This window comes from Schistocerca piceifrons, chromosome 5 (genome assembly GCF_021461385.2).
Source record: "Schistocerca piceifrons isolate TAMUIC-IGC-003096 chromosome 5, iqSchPice1.1, whole genome shotgun sequence".
In the NCBI taxonomy this organism is placed as follows: Eukaryota; Metazoa; Arthropoda; class Insecta; order Orthoptera; family Acrididae; genus Schistocerca; species Schistocerca piceifrons.
Window position 1 is genome coordinate 546296937 of NC_060142.1, and position 16947 is coordinate 546313883.

Here is a 16947-nt window from a genome sequence, read left to right on the forward strand (position 1 = left end):
CTTAAAGGCTATCAGATGCTCTAGGGAAGGGCATTGCTTATGTCACTGTAGAGATCACCGACACTCCATATTTGCCTCAGTGACTTCCGGCGACCACCAAGGGACCGTCTTTCGCCGGGGGCGCCCTAAAGAGTGAGAGATTGCATTTTCTGCCGCAGAAACAATTGTGGTAGTCACCTGTTCAACCATCACATCAATGTTATCATGGGGGGAGAGTCAACGGTGACATCAGAGGTGAAAGTTTCCCAGTCCACCTTGTTTAAAGCCTATCTGGGCAGGCGTCCGTGGGCCAGATGCTGGGGCAGTGACAGGAAGATGGAGAAGTGGTCACTACCGCACAGGTCGTCATGCGTTCTCCAGTGGATAGATGGGAGAAGTCCTGGGCTGCAGATTGATAAATCAATGGCCGAGTAACTAGTTTGAGCCACACAAAAATGGGTGGCAGTCCCAGTATTCAAAGGGCAGAGGTCGAACTGAGACAGGAAAGTTTCGACATATCTGCCTCGCCCAGTAAGCACAGTGTCACCCCACAAGGGGTTATGGGCGTTAAAATCTCCCAAAAGTAGGAAAGGTTGAGGGAGTTGATCAAACAGTGCAGCTAATACATTCAGGGGTGCTGCACCACCTGGAGGAAGATAGACATTGCAGAGAGATATTTCCTATGTCATCCGTATTCTGACAGCCACAGCTTCAAGAGGGGTTTGAAGGGGCACAGGTTCACTACAGACTGAATTTAGGACATAAACACAAACTCCACCTGCCACTTGATTATAGTCGCTATGGTTCTTGTAATATCCCTTATAGCCGTGGAGGGCAGGGGTCCGCATTGCCGGGAACCAGGTTTCCTGGAGGGCAATGCAGAAAGCAGGTGTAAAGCTTAACAGTTGTTGTAGCTCAGCCAGGCAGTGAAAAAAAACTTCCGCAATTCTACTGGATGATATCATTGTGAGACTGGGAAGGCATGGAACATTCAGTGAGGCAGTTTACACCTGATAGTCACCTGTTGCCAACAACTTTTTGCCTGAGCAGTCTATGTCCATTGTGTCTGAGGGTCTGGCGAGATCCGGGTCCTCAGCAGACGCCAGAATCTCCACCCCATCCTCAGACGCAGAGCTTGTACATAGCAGTGGTGTGGCTGCCACCGGAAGTTCCTTGTTCTTGGGGTCTTCTTTTTCGATTTCTCGCACTGTTCCTTGGGTTTCCCTGGCTGGGAAGACTTCACTGAGTCAGTCTCTGCAGGGTTGTTGCTCCCAAAGTAGGTGGTGCGGGAGCAACAGGGAGGGAAGTGGTCTCCACCATCAAGGGGGCAGGTGTAGTCTCCCATTTTGGAGAGGCGACAGGAATTTGAGAACTCATAGTGCTGGCGTATGAGGTCATAGCCACAGGATGCAGGCGCTCAAATGTCCTCTTAGCCTCAGTGTAGGTCAGTTGGTCCAGGGTCTTATATTCCATGATTTTCCTCTCTTTCTGTAAAATCCTACAGTCTGGCAAGCAAGGTGACTGGTGTTCTCGGCTGCTGCACAGATGGGAGACAGGGCACATGAAATACTGGGATGCAATGGACGTTCACAATCTCGACAGGTGGGGCTGGAAGTACAGCGGGAAGACATATGGCCGAACTTCCAGCACTTAAAGTACTGGATCAGGGGAGAGATATATGGCTTGACATCACAGTGTTAGACCGTCACTTTGACCTTCTCAGGTAATGTGTCACCCTCGAAGGCCAAGATGAAGGCACCGGTGGCAACCTGGTTATCCCTCGGACCCCGATGGAACGCTCAGGACGAAATGAACATCTCACCTTCTCTGCCGCCACTGCCGACGATTCATAACTGTCTCTGCTGGTATGGGTGCCCTCCTCAGCAGTTAGGGTTCAAAGCGGGACCCAGCTCCTGTGCTGTCACACCCATGCCTCTGCCACTGTCACCTCCATCGCAGCCAGCATTGCCTTTTCAGCCATCTTTGCTTCAGCCTCCTTCATTGTTGTTGTACTTGGATGTGGAAATAGAAGCCATGCCAGCATCACCTGTCCTGCCATATGGTCACTCACAGGAGGGCAGGTACCACACCTGTCAGCACTCATGCCACTTCTGACCCTACGTACAAGAGACAGCACATTGCGGCAGCAAAGTGCTCACTTCTTTGCAAAGGAAGAGGAGTTAAAAGGAAGAGGAGTGCTGTAACTACCAGATTTGTATGTGTGCTGCTTCGTAGTTCATGCTTGAAGTTTGTGTTTGATTTGGCCACTACAGGCCACTCAGCCTGCTAGTACAACAGCAGTTGCAAGCGCAACCTGCTGGCTGCACCCCCTATTAGAATACAGTCCAGAGCACACGGATCTTCTGGCCACTTGTGTGCTGTCTGTTGTATGAACTGTGCCTCTAACGTTTTTATGTTTTTCCATGTAATAAAGTTACAGTGTTCTTGAGTTAGAACAAAAATGTTCAGGGAAAGACAGGATACAGCAGCTTAGGAATCAAATAAACAGGGGGTGCAAGAAAGCCAATGTGAAATAGCCGCAGGTAAAATGTGAGGAAATCAAAAAAGAAATAGTCGTCAGGATGACTGAATCAAGGTACATTAAAGTCAAAACAACCTTCTGTGAAATTAAGAGTAAAAATATCAACATTAAGATTTAAGCAGGAATTCCACAATTAAACCCAGAGGAGATTGTGTATAGGTGGAAAGAATACAGTGAAGGCCTCTATGAGGGGAAGGAACCAACTAATGATATGACAGAAGAAGAAATGGGAGTTGATATGGCTAACAGGGGATCCAATATTAGAGTCAGAGTCTGACAGAGCTTTGGAAGACTTGTGATCAAATAGGGTGTAAGGCATAGATAACATTCCATTGAAATTCCAAAAATCATTGGAGGCAAGTCTCAACCAAATAACTTTTCAAATTGGGTTGTAGAATCAATAAGCCTGGAGACATATCATCAGATTTTCAGAACAATATCATCCACACAATCCCGAAGACAGCAAGGCAGATAACTGTAAAAATTATCGGGATTACTGATGATAAAAATACACAGAAGAATCAAAAAGAAAAGTGACAGTCTGTTAGTTGATGATTAGTTTGGCTTTAGGAAAGGTACAGGCACCAGAGAGGCAGTTCTGGGTTTGCGGCTGATAATGGAAGCAAAACTTATGAAAAGTTAGCACACACGCATAGGATTTGTTGACTTAGAAATAGCATTTGACAGTGTAAAATGGTGCAACATTTTGAGAAAACTTGGAGTAACCTATATTGCCATAAATATGTCATTTGCTTCAAATGATCATGGAAAGGCTCCAGCTGTTATTCTGATTACATGTTTTTGTGCAATTAATACTATTTCCTTAATGATGAATTACACCAAAATATGATGCCATATGAAAGGAATGAATGAAAATAACCACAGTAAGCTAATTTACTGACACATTTATCAACAATCCTAATAGTGTAAGTAGCTGAACTCAAACATTTCAGTTGATCATCAATGAGTTTCTTCCAATTCAATCTTTCATCAATGCATGCAGCCAAAATTTTGGAATACTCTGCTTTAGCCACAGATTTCTGTTCAAACTATATATTTATTAAAGGTGTTACATCATTTACTGTACAGAACTGTATATGTTGTGTTTTTATTACAATTTAACAAGACACTATTTGTAAAGAACCAGTTGAAAGACATTATTTACATTTTACTCAGCTAATTCTTGTCTGTTGTATGTGATTATTGTACACTACTGGCCTTTAAAATTGCTACACCAAGAAGAAATGCAGATGATAAACGGGTATTCATTGGACAAATATATTATACTAACACTGAAATGTGATTACATTTTCAGGCATTTTGGGTGCATAGATCCTGAGAAATCAGTACCCAGAACAACCACCTCTGGCCGTAATAACAGCCTTGATACGCCTGGGCATTGAGTCAAACAGAGCTTGGATGGCGTGTACAGGTACAGCTGCCCATGCTACTTCAACACGATACCACAGTTCATCAAGAGTAGTGACCGGTGTATTGTGACGAGCCAGTTGCTCAGCCACCATTGACCAGACGTTTTCAATTGGTGAGAGATCTGGAGAATGTGCTGGCCAGGGCAGCAGTCGAACATTTTCTGTATCCAGAAAGGCCCGTACAGGACCTGCAACATGCGGTCGTGCATTATCCTGCTGAAATGTAGGGTTTCGCAGGGATCGAATGAAGGGTAGAACCACAGGCCATAACACATCTGAAATGTAACGTCTACTGTTCAAAGTGCCGTCAATGCGAACAAGAGGTGACTGAGACGTGTAACCAATGGCACCCCATACCACCACGCCAGGTGATACGCCAGTATGGCGATGACGAATACACGCTTCCAATGTGTGTTCACCACGATGTCGCCAAACACGGATGGGACCATCATCATGCTGTAAACAGAACCTGGATTCATCCGAAAAAATGACATTTTGCCATTCGTGTACCTAGGTTCGTCGTTGAGTACACCATCGCAGGTGCTCCTGTCTGTGATGCAGCGTCAAGGGTAACTGCAGCCATGGTCTTCGAGCTGATAGTCCATGCTGCTGCAAACGTTGTCAAACTGTTCGTGCAGATGGTTGTCTTGCAAACATCCCCATCTGTTGACTCAGGGATTGAGACGTGTCTGCAGGATCCGATACAGCCATATGGATAAGATGCCTGTCATCTCGACTGTTAGCGATACGAGGATCCAGCACAGCGTTCCATATTACCCTCCTGAACCCACCCATTCCATATTCTGCTAACAGTCATTGGATCTCTATCAACGCGAGCAGAAATGTCGCGATACGATAAACTACAATCGCGATAGGCTACAATCCAACCTTTATCAAAGTCAGAAATGTGATGGTACGCATTTCTCCTCCTTACACGAGGAATCACAACAGCGTTTCACCAGGCAACACCGGTCAACTGCTGTTTGTGTATGAGAAATCGGTTGGAAACTTTCCTCATATCAGCACATTGTATGGTGTGGCCACTGGTGCCAACCTTGTGTGAATGCTCTGAAAAGCTAATCATTTGCATATCATAGCATCTTCTTCCTGTTGGTTAAATTTCGCGTCTGCAGCACGTCATCTTCATGGTGTAGCAATTTTAATGGCCAGTAGTGTACTTTGACCATCAGCAAGAAAACTAGGTCTGAACTGTTTCTTTCAGTGTTCTGCACTCTTCCAGTAAAATATTTATACACTGTCCCACTCATACAGTAATACTTACATTTATGTAGAAGAATTCCACCATTTACACAATCAAAAGCCTCTGAGAGATAAAAAAAAAGTCCCAATGGATGATGCTTGGTTATTCAAAGCATTTAACGCTTGATCAGTGAAAGAAAATGTAGCATTTTCTATTGAAATGTCTTTCTGAAAACCCAACTGATAGTTGGCATTTTACAATTATGTGATACAACAAAAAAGCCTAAGAATAGTAAAATACTTAATAGCATATACTTCACAACAAAAAAGTACACCTACAAGCCATTGGCAGTTATGCAAATGATTAGAATTGCAATTCTCTCTGACTGATAGAATGAACAGCAGAGTGCATTAATGTTGTTCGTGTTTCGTGTTGTTAGCAAGCCTGGAAGGGTATATTAGGGAACAGTGTCAGATGTTGAGAGACCACTGTGAAGGATACAGAGATGTTGCATATTTGTGTGAAACACTGTAATCAGAATATGACAGGGGCCTCACTGTGGGTCTCTTTAGCTCATCTGGACAAGTCATGAAATATCCAGATTTGTGGGGTATTCAGATGTGACAGCAGTCTGTTGTGAACTGCAAGGGAACCCGAGGGCAAGCATACTCCATGTCATGGTTCCAGTCAACTACACCTGACCACCACAGTGGAGCATTACTGTACTGTGCACCAAGCTCATCGTAACTCCTACACATGAGACTTTCCAACCAAATCAATGCATGAGAGCAAGCCAGGAGGTGCAACATCATACTGATACATACAAGAGCAAGTAATGGACTCCTTGCAACATTTTGTGCTATCCCACACCACTGATTGGAGAATAGCAGCAGCAGCAGCAGCAGCAGGACTAGGGAATAATCACACTTTGCACAGCCTGTCAGTAACACAATACAAGCAGCTGCATTTGGAGTGGTGCCATGACTGGAAAACATGGACTGCTAATGAATTTTGTTGCACTGTGTTCAGTGATGAATTGTGATTCTGCACTATCCTGGGTGACCATCGTCATGGGGTATGGTGTGACCTGGGGAGAGGTCCAATTCTTCAAATCTTTTGGAGAGGCACAGCAGGCACCATGGTGTGGGGAGCCATTTTGTATGATTTTGGGTTATAGATCGTAGTGATTGAGGGAATTCTGATGACACAATGGTACATCAAGAACATCCTGTATCCTCAGGCGTTACCTGTCATGAGACACTATGCAGTTTTTCAACAGAACAATGCTTATTTACACATGGCATGTTTGTGTATGAACTGTCTGTGTGATGTTGAGGTACCCCTGCGGCCAACGAGATCCCCAGACCTGTTCCCAATAGAACACTTGTAGGAATAGTTCAGGCAACTGCTCCACTCTAGTGCCAATATCTGGAATACCAAGGAGCATTTACAACAGCTGTGGCAGACCTTGCCTCAAAAGAGGCTACGGCTTTATGAGACTTTCCAACCAAATCAATGTGTGAGTGCAAGCCAGGAGGTGCAACATCATACTGATAAATGGGCTCATACTGCCAAGTTCTTTGTAAAATTTATTTGATTTTGTAATCACTACAGTAACATTAATATGCTCTCAACTCATTAAGTTTCATTTTGTTTCCTCCTCACCTTCTGGGTGCTTCACTTTTATTGTCAGATGGTGTATAAAGTGACTTTTCCAAGGACTGTGTTTCAATTTGTAGATGACTGAACATTTTAATAGCCACTTCTGTAAAACTGCCCCACGTCTTGGACAGTCAACAGCTCGGCAAGTCTGTGTTTGCCTTATTGTATGTCTTATAATCATCAATAGCATTTATGTTGCTGAATGTTTCATGGCTTTCCTTCATCTACATTATACAGTTGAAGACATACTGATAGAAAATCACCACCACCCTCATGTGAGGATGAGTTTACAGTGGCCGTGTTTCCTGCTTGATGTTATAAGACTTCCTGCCCCCCCCTCCCCCCATTTTTCTTAGTAATAGTCCTTTCTTGCAGTCTGCAGAGCGATCCCATATAGGGAAAGACAAGTAATACAGAATATGTAATGTACAGAACCAAGAGGATTTGATAAGAACTTAAGATCAAGAAAAAGTGCTCAGATTAAGAAGGATGTAAGGTGTGTGTGTGTGTGTGTGTGTGTGTGTGTGTGTGTGTGTGTGTGTGTGTGTGTGTGTGTTCACATAGTGAGGAGGAAACCTATAAAATGACACTCATTCACCCATTCCCACTTCATTCACATTGACCCACACAATTACTCTATCTCACAGGCTTCAATATAATGGAGAAGGGTGAAAGGTACTGCACATGGGATTAAAACAGAAGTAAAACCACAGAAGAGCTAAAATAAAGGGAAATGTGACTGGCTGACAGCTTACAACAAACATGGGTGAGGCAGTCACCCTGTCAACACCCTAAAATTTGTGGAAACAAATTGTTCAGATCACAAAACCACATTCTTTTCAAGGTCACTTAAAATAGAGGGCAGATCTGACGGCAAATTTGTCACTGCCCTCTGATCCGAAAATAAAACACGGTCTAGTAAATTTGGCACACAGTGATTTGTATGCCACAACATCACACACTGGAGGGTCATCGCGCCGGAACAAGAAATCGTATATCAGAGGACTGTGACCTATGTGAAGGCAAATAAGGTGGACCTCATCTTGTCTTTGTGGCTGGAAGGAGGTATGCCATGGCCACACAGTGGGGTTTACTATACACAGCTTATTATCAATCACTTCCAGCCACTCAGCTTTACATCGACAAACAACTTTGTAACTCAACAGCAAGGTGATAGCATGCAGGGGGATAGCATGCCGAAATAACTGAGAATTGATACACGCTTCCTTGGCTGCTACACCTGCCCCTTTTGTTCTCCGCAATATCCATGTGTCCTCGTACCCATCAGAAAGACAATTCCTTTGCTACCCATTGTAGTTGAAGGAGGGTGTCCTAGATATTCTAGACTACTTTATCTGCTGGGTACAAGCATTGTAGAGAGTGAAGGGCACTCAGGGAATTGGAACAAACAAGGAATTTATTACTCAAAGTATGACTCATCTGATCCAGTGCCCACAGTAAAGTCTTGAGGCGGCTGGATCTTGAGGACACGACCAAGGAAAACAACAAAGCAACCACAGAGACCCCACCTCATTTCGACTCATCCGTAAAGGCAGCTGAAAAGGTTAAAATGTCAGAAAATAAAGTATTAAAATCATATGCAGGAGTGCAATCTCTCCTGTACGGCACCAAATCTAAAATTAGTCTGGGCTTCTACAGTAACCACATCGGCAGGTAGTTAAAACCCTGGATTTGTGGTTGTATATGCTCCATACCAAGTGACTCCAGCACATGCTGCATGCGGATCCCAAACGGGCTTGTCGCTTGTGGATGATTGGAGAAAAGGGATTCCAGAGGCAGGCAAGCAACAGTGTGGTATGCAGGTGAAGTCGGAGCTGCAAGGAACTTACATGCCTGACGCATCATGAGGAGCTGGCACCAGATGATGAGTAGCATTTCCTGCAAACACAAGCACAGGGGCAGTCCCGTGCTAGGAGTTTTAATTCCTCCACATTTGTCCTGAACCCTTAATGTTCCACTGCAGGATTGGAGCCATTTATCACAGGGGTAGCACTTTCATCCCGAATTACTGCTCTGGAGTGGAGCCTACAATGAGTGTAGGCTGTCTTTGGGCGAGATGATTGTCCCAGTCTGACATCAAGGTCCATTGCCGCTGAAGAAGATTCAAGTGAGACGTCAGATAGGATGGCACCGACATCGTCAGACTGTGTGCTTCCTGTCACTGTCAATGAGCGTTTCTTCATCGTCTACTTCGACTTTTTTTGTCTGAGGCAGCTGTGGAGCCACAACTCGAGATGTGTTGGCAGTGTTGGATAAGATGCCATTGACATCATTGGGACTGTGTACTTTCCATCTCCGTTAGTGAGCAATTCTTCATCTTCAACTTCAATTTTTTTGTCTGGGGCGGCTGCAGAGCCACAGCAGCGGAAGTGGTAGTGGCAGTGGTGGACAGTGGACAAGACTTGAATGATCTTTGGAGGGGCAGGAAGTTCCATAGTGTCAGAAACAACGGCCTTTTCTGAAATACTGGAGGGTATGAGGTAACGGGCGAGTTGTGGTGCCCTGAAAATATTCTAAGTTCAGAGTTGGCGTGGCCGAGCGGGGGCCTCTCGGTGGGCCGCAGCTCATCGGTGGCTGGTGGTGTAGAGCATCGGCCAAAGCTGGAAGGGTAGAACCAGCATGTGGTCCAGCCGAACCGCGTGGCTGGAAATTCCATGTTGACACTGTGACGAGGACTGTGCTTTGTGTCGATGAAGGAGATTTGTATGCTGGGAGTGCCACAGATGGCGGACTTTGTGAAAACATAATGCCAAACATTTCACAGTTGATGTAGAAATTAATAATAGCCAGAAGAATCATGATATCTTCAAAAAGAAACATTTACATTACCATTACTCGCATGATGATTCTGATGATGCAATCGCATTTTCAATATCTTTATTAGTTTAAAGTTCAGTATCTGAGTGTAAATTATACAAGTAACACCCAGCAACAAATTTCCAAAATCTAAACGGTTCATCCGATTTTGTCGATCGACGTGTCTTTAGAAAGCTATTAGGTAAACCTAAATTGGTACGAACTACAGGCATATAACTTGAATAGGACATCAGTTATTGGAGGTTAAAGTCGAAAATTACTATTGATCACATCAGGCCATAAGTACTCCACAGTTACATGAAAAAAGTTTTGTTTATATCCGATATATAGTATTCATGAAGAAATTGGTTAAATATTTACTGTGTTATAGAAAGCACAGAGACATTAGGCTACTGGCCTACCTTTTGTTTCTATACCTTTAATACATGTTTATTTGATTTGTTTATGTATTTAATAATGCTTGTTAGAGCGTGTTTATGGTCCAGCCGTAGGAATATTTGTTTAATTTCAAGTTATTTAAATGAAAATCCAGTATTTCGTATGTGTTTCAATATGTTTGTGAGTGTGCGTCGGCTTGAAGAAATGGTGGGAGCGCTCTAGCCAATCACAGCACTCGTTAATGGGGAAACTGGATGGAAGTGGAGTAAGAGTGCTGGATAGGACAAGGGATGCTGGACGGGTAGCAGGATGGTCAGTCGCAGGAACTACGTTGGAGAGTGGGGCAGTTTGTGTTTGGTCGCGAGAGATAGAAATATTTCTTAGTGCCGACTTGTGCACTTGTGATATTTCCGTGGCTTCTGCAGTGAAGATGTAGTATGCGTTTAGAAGTGAATAGCGTGCAAGCTATGTTGTTGTTCATAACTAATTGCATGAAGTAGGAATCATTTTTTCCCTGTTATTCAACTTATATTTTATTTAATTGCTGGACCATCGACACTAATAAGTGTTTTGCAGTAATAAACAGCTTTTTTAACGGTACTTCTGCTATCATACTCGATATTTAAAGTCATCAAAAATAGTACCTGCAGGTTTTATTTAATTGCAATCTTCCATTTATAAATTTCTATGTCATATTCAAAATTCGCAATTGCCGAGTGATAGGAACCTTCGACCATTCGGTTCATGTGTATATTCATATTGTATACTGTAGACTCAGCGGTATTTGGCTTGTACTGTGGCAACTACATATCCCAGCCCTTAGACGATGAAACCAGCCAAAACTTTCAATATTTTGACTCTGAGTCAGAGGGTACGTAGTTGAGGGCCACCCATCACTTTTTCTATTTGAAAGTCTGCAGGGGTAGGACAAGCTTCGAAGTAACTGCAGCAACACAAGTGCACTAACAAACACGGGTACTAGTGCTGACACTAGCAACCTCCACTTGTGTAGCGGCATTGATTTTCTGCACTGACTGAGAACGAAAGCAAAGGAAGCAGAGAATGTGGGCTGCTGTATGATCTTGTATATCTTTTTGGCTTCACCATACGGGGTGTGCTTTGTTGTTTTTATCTCCTGGATCTTCCAGTCTCTAGGGAACACAGTGCAGTCACTACTCCAGACAGGGTGATCCCCAGAACAGTTGACACACTTTGGAGGAGAACAACAACCAACTCTGTAGAAGGCATATTTACCACATTTGCAACAAGTTGCTTCTCCTTTACAACCAAGAGCGTGTGCCCGAAGTGCTGGCATTTAAAACACCACATTGGGTTCAGGAAATAAGGCCGTACACTTGTGAAGGAAACGTCTCTTGACATGCTCTGGAAGTTTGGTGTTGTGAAATGTACGGATAAAAGAGTCTGATTTGACAAGATCGCCATCCACCCTTTTCATAATGTTTTGCAAATCGACAGTGCTTTCCCAGAGCCACTCAGCTTTCAGTTCTTCTTGAAGAAAGGCAACTGGACCCCTGGAAGTCAAAACACCTTTGCTGTAGTTCAAGGCGGTGCACTGTTTAGTTTCAATTGCAAACTCCCCGAGACATTCTGGAGGTTCTTGTTTCGACAAACAGGAGCCCATTGCACAAGAGTTAAACAGATTTTAAGAATCCAGCAATGCTCTCTAAACTTTTCTGTATGTAATATGGTGAAACCTTATCAAAACTGCCCTCTTTCTTTTAACTATTATAAACACATTCTGACAAACAGGATGTATTCTTTTATCACTGACTGAGCCCTCTTGTTAGAATGAGTGTCAATACTTTCCAGTGGTCCACTATTCCTGCTGAGAGGAGGAAGGGAAAATTTTGAAGGATTGTATCTAGACAAGCCTTATACAATTGAGCTGACAGGTTCCCCAAAGATTGCCTGCTAATGACTGTTCCCTCTCAACAGCCACACATCTCATCAGCATGCAACACACCTTGTGGCTAAGAGGCTTTTACCATCCTCATGAATTGGGCAGTCAAGCCAAGATCCATGTTCACTGTGACACACAATGTTCCACTTCCACACTGCATGTGCTCGCTGAAGCATGCCCAGAGCTTGCAGTGACATAGGACTGGAGATGCTTACTAGTCCCTCTGCTCAAGAACCCCAGAGTCACCAAGCCCATGCTCAGCAAACAAATGCCGAGTCCCCGAGTACAAACATGTAAGACGGGGATGCAGTTTTATGCCCCTATTGTTAAATTTATACATCAAAGACACAATGACAAAAACAACACACACACACACACACACACACACACACACACACACACACACACAGTGAATCATGTCTGTGTAATCCTCTCACACACACACACACACAGTGAATCATGTCTGTGTAATCCTATGTCAATCCAAGAGCTTCACCCATTAGGTGTCTAACATTAAACATCCAGCTGTTGGTTGTGTACCATTTGTAAACCTGTCACAAATAAATAAGTTAAATTCTCTTCCTTTATCAATATACTCCTGTCACCAGCAATGTTTGGGCCCTTTATCAACACACTTGTTTTGTCATCATTTGTCGTCAATATTCTTTACACAAGTGGTCTGCAGTGGCTGTTTTTACCTGTTATGTGTACCTTGACCCGCTCCACATCCCAGAAAGACCTAATTGGATTTACGAACTAAGATGCGGGAATTAATGATTTTTTGGGTACTAGCCTAGTTACGGCACGATTACCAAGAACAAATACATTGTCCAAACAGATCTGAGAAGGCTATTAATTTAAAACACGTACGTAAGTATACAAAAATACCGTTGGCATTTTATGGCAGTTTGCAGACAGTAATGACAGTTAACTGAAGACAAATTTAAGAGCGCCATCAGCTGCTGATGGTGTCTTTCATTAAACACATTTCAGCTATGGTGCACTATCTTGTATATTTAATTAAGAAACTCGATGCGATGATTTCAGTCCTCGATTATATTTGCGTAGCAGTTAAAACAAACAAAAAGTTTCAAACTGTACTTTTAAATAGTCTTTCGTGTCATGTTGTTAAGGCTAGCTCGCTGATTGAAATTCTTCGGATGGTTTCTTCAAGTGTCGCAACATAAGAAAGCTTCCTCGGCACCAAGTCAGTACAAACAATCTTAGCTGAATTTTAGACGGAGAAAACTGCAGTTATTGACATAGCGATATTTTTATCCATGCTTACCGTCCAAGACGGTCATTTACAAATTTCATATCACCCTCTCTTCGCAGTGCATATCGATACACATAAACATTCGTTATAGAAAGCACCCTGGTGTTCGTTACGATTTTGGCGCTTAGCATTGCAACCAACATTAACCCAAATTTAATCGCCCATATTTCAGTAATTTTGTATTTTTGTCGTATTTATAATGCGTGAAGAATTGTAGTTACGTTCATAAAATATTTTTATTATTTTTAAAACAAGTATTCTCGTTAGAAGAAAGTGATAGTGCTGCAACAAATGGTGTATTCAAACTTCCCCAAGATATGGTGGTATTTCTGAACGAGTTCCAAGTTTGAAGTTGATTTAAACGTACTGCCGTGCTGGTCATTCTGTCGTGAAGAATTGTGCAAATTTTTGAGAGCAGTTCGACGTTTATTTTTGTTAAAATGTCTAGCAAGCATATTTATTACTCGGAAAAATATTACGATGATGAATACGAGTATAGGTGAGTGAAGTGAAATGTGTATATTATATCTCGTCAAGAGTGTTGGAAAGCGCGGTCGTGTAAGTTTTCGTAATGTTGTTTATAAAGTTTTAAAAGTATTAATTAACGTCAGAGAAATTCTATAGATAGATAGAGCCTATACTGTGTTATTGTATCTTTAATCAGCCGTCTTCGAACAAAGGGAAACTAATGGTTAATTTTTGAAGTTGCTTAGAAAGAATAGGCATCTTTCCAGGTAAAGACAACTTTATATTTGATATCGTGTCCGTTGTTCTGAAGCATTTATACAATTAATTTGATGTTATTCGTTGCGTACGAATATCATTTATCCAGCTACAGATAGCATGTCTAGATGTTTTGGTGTGCTGTTACTTCTCTCATTGAATCTCGGATTTCGGTAGATATTAATCTTGTATTTATTGTAGATTCTGCTTATAAGTGAAATACGCATTAGATTTACTTAATACTCAGTATGGTAGATCGCCATAGTGTGTGTTGTACTCACCCCTAATAATAATAATAATAATCATTTTATGAGGTACCAGTAATATATTACAAGCTACGACATTGTCGCGAATAATTAGTTGCAGACATTGTTAGACTCCATTTTATTACAAATCGCACTTAAGAACTACGCATTTTGTAAATCATATGGATGTATTGAATAGTGACTAGCAACAATAGTCATAGCTATATGCCAACGGCAGGCTTTTATTTGCACAGCAGGATAAAATGTAATCTGAAACTTCGATTTTTTTTTCCCTTAGTTTTGTATTATGTACGGCGAGAAGTTAAGTCAACTCTTGTTTTAGGATTATTAAATAGCATGCCAGTGTTACTTAATTAGTTCTCTACAGCATTTGCTGTTTACTAGTGTGTTGTAGTAAGGTCCTACTGTGCAGCAAATATCTCTTGATTAGTCGAAATTGATGTTAGAAGTGAGGCACTTTGTGTATTGTACGAACTTCATTTCTTCTTATTCACCAAGTTTGTGGCTGGGACACCTTGTTTGTTTTGTTACATCTTACGTATTATATTTGCTTCATTGTCTTTCTCAGAACATGTCTTATTTAGTGAGCATTGAGATTGGGTCCACAACTGTGACGAATTGTTTAAATGGTTTAATGCATGTGGCAGCTGGTGTTTAATTGTTTACTCTATCACTATTAGTTTGCTGCAGTTTTCCCCTGCTGTTGGCGGTATATCTAGTCCTGCTATTAGTGATATGTTCTCTGTTGCATTCTTTAATTGATGAAATGAATTTTCATTTCAGATTGTTCTTGTTTCACGAAGGTCTTTCTTGGGATCATGTGTCCCTAGCCATGTGATTCAGGAACTTATTCACCTTATATGATTATGAGTCATTTGGCTCTCTTTTCATTACTAATTTCAGAGTTCATTCAACAATGTTAATATTAACTGAGTTGATATGAGTCAGCCAGCTGTAAACATTAAGGAAAGATAGGGGGGGGGGGGGAATGCAGCACTCTGTTTTGTGGTGTTAGAAACACTCAACACTCTCTCTCTTTGTGATAACAGCAAAAAAATTATAAACTGTATACAGAATTGATGAAAATTTGAGCCATGTAGTAGACCCCATGAAAACATTTAGGTTTGGTTAATTTTTGCTTTATTAAAAATAGCCAGATTTGGTGACACACAAATCTGTAAATTATGTAATTTACATATTTGCATTCACTGATGGCCTATAACTGAAATTTTGGGTTCACTCCTTAGGCAAAAACTATTTGTTGCAGAAAAGAAAGTAGCCACTAATTAGTATTAAGATTAGAGACCACACATGCACATCTTGCCGATATCTCTTTAAGCTATTGGGAAATTCAACAATTTTCGCAGCTCATTTATTGATGAAATATGTATCATATCAGTGCTTCTATTTGGTAGCAGAATTTTTGAAACATACAAAATATTACACACTTAAAACAGTGCAAATGATATGGGAGGATATTTTGACACAATTTCTATCTATATTCTAACCTGCGATTATATTATGCCAGTGTTGTACAGTGGATCATTGAACTCCAATAAAAGCAGGTCTGCATGAAATTGGGAAAGAAAGTAAAAATCGATCTCTCTCTCGGCTTCAATCAGTCCATCTTGTCCTCCGACCCTAATCGATCTTGTTCTTCCCACGCTCTCTCTCTCTTCATCCTCCTCTTTGTCCATTTCTTCCTCCCCCTTGCCATCTGTCTCCTCTATTTCCCACTGGCCAAATGCCCTTTTCAAGGTTGTCAGACTGAGCGAGGTGGCGCAGTGGCTAGCACACTGGACTCGCATTCGGGAGGACGACGGTTCAATCCCACGTCCGGCCATCCTGATTTAGGTTTTCCGTGATTCCCTAAATCACTCCAGGCAAATGCTGGGATGGTTCCTTTGCAAAGGCACAGCAGACTTCCTTACCTTCCTTTCCTAATCCGATGAGACCATGACCTCGCTGTCTGGTCTACTTCCCAAAAACAACAACAACAACAACAAGAAGGTTGCCACAGGTTGTGGAAATCAGGGAAATTTGAAAAAAGTGGAAAATCTTGTTTTTGTTTCAGTAGCTGAAATGGTTCGTTTACTGAGATCACATGCATTGCTGGTGGCTTGGTGTAACTGAGTACATGCGCTGCTTCCCTACTCACTCATTACTACTGCTTCAACCATTCTCTTCAGCTTGCATTCAGTGCTGCCACCACTTCTTGCCACTAGCCTAGCAGCTGCTGACGAGAGGCAGGGAGGCATGAACTGTAGTTTGTTTGGATGCGAGTCTCAGATTATAGACAAAGTGGCCAGAGACACAGTTGCATGAGTTGTGTCTGAGTATTGTGTCAATCTGTGTGTGTTCTTGTTTTATGACAAAAGCTATAGCTGAAAATTTAGTTGTGGGAGTGTGATTGCCTTTTCTGCATGCCTGCTTGCCGCAGTGGTAACACTAGTTCTCGTCAGATCACCAAAGTGCTGTCGAGCTGTGCTAGTACTTGGATGGCTGACCATCCGGTCTACCGAGCACTGTTGGCAAGCCGGGTGCACTCAGCCCTTTTGAGGCAAACTGAGGAGCTACTTGATTGAGAATTAGCGGCTCTAGTCTCGTAAACTGACATATGGCCGGGAGAGCGTTGTGTTGACCACATGCCCCTCCATATCTGCATCCAGTGATGCCTATGGGCTGAGGATGACACAGCAGCTGGTCGGTACTGTTGGGCCTTCATGGCCTG

The 16947-nt window shown here is 42.4% G+C and overlaps 1 protein-coding gene across 1 annotated transcript in view; it reads left to right on the forward strand.

Moving 5' to 3' along the window:
• Nucleotides 1–13560: 13560 nt before the first annotated feature.
• LOC124798287 (cyclin-dependent kinases regulatory subunit) overlaps nucleotides 13561–16947 on the forward strand; it is a 37670-nt gene continuing 34283 nt past the window's right edge. The window contains exon 1 of the mRNA XM_047261613.1: nucleotides 13561–13726. Within this exon, the coding sequence (XP_047117569.1) occupies nucleotides 13668–13726 (59 nt within the window). The 5' untranslated portion in view covers nucleotides 13561–13667. The remainder of the gene's footprint in view (nucleotides 13727–16947) is intronic.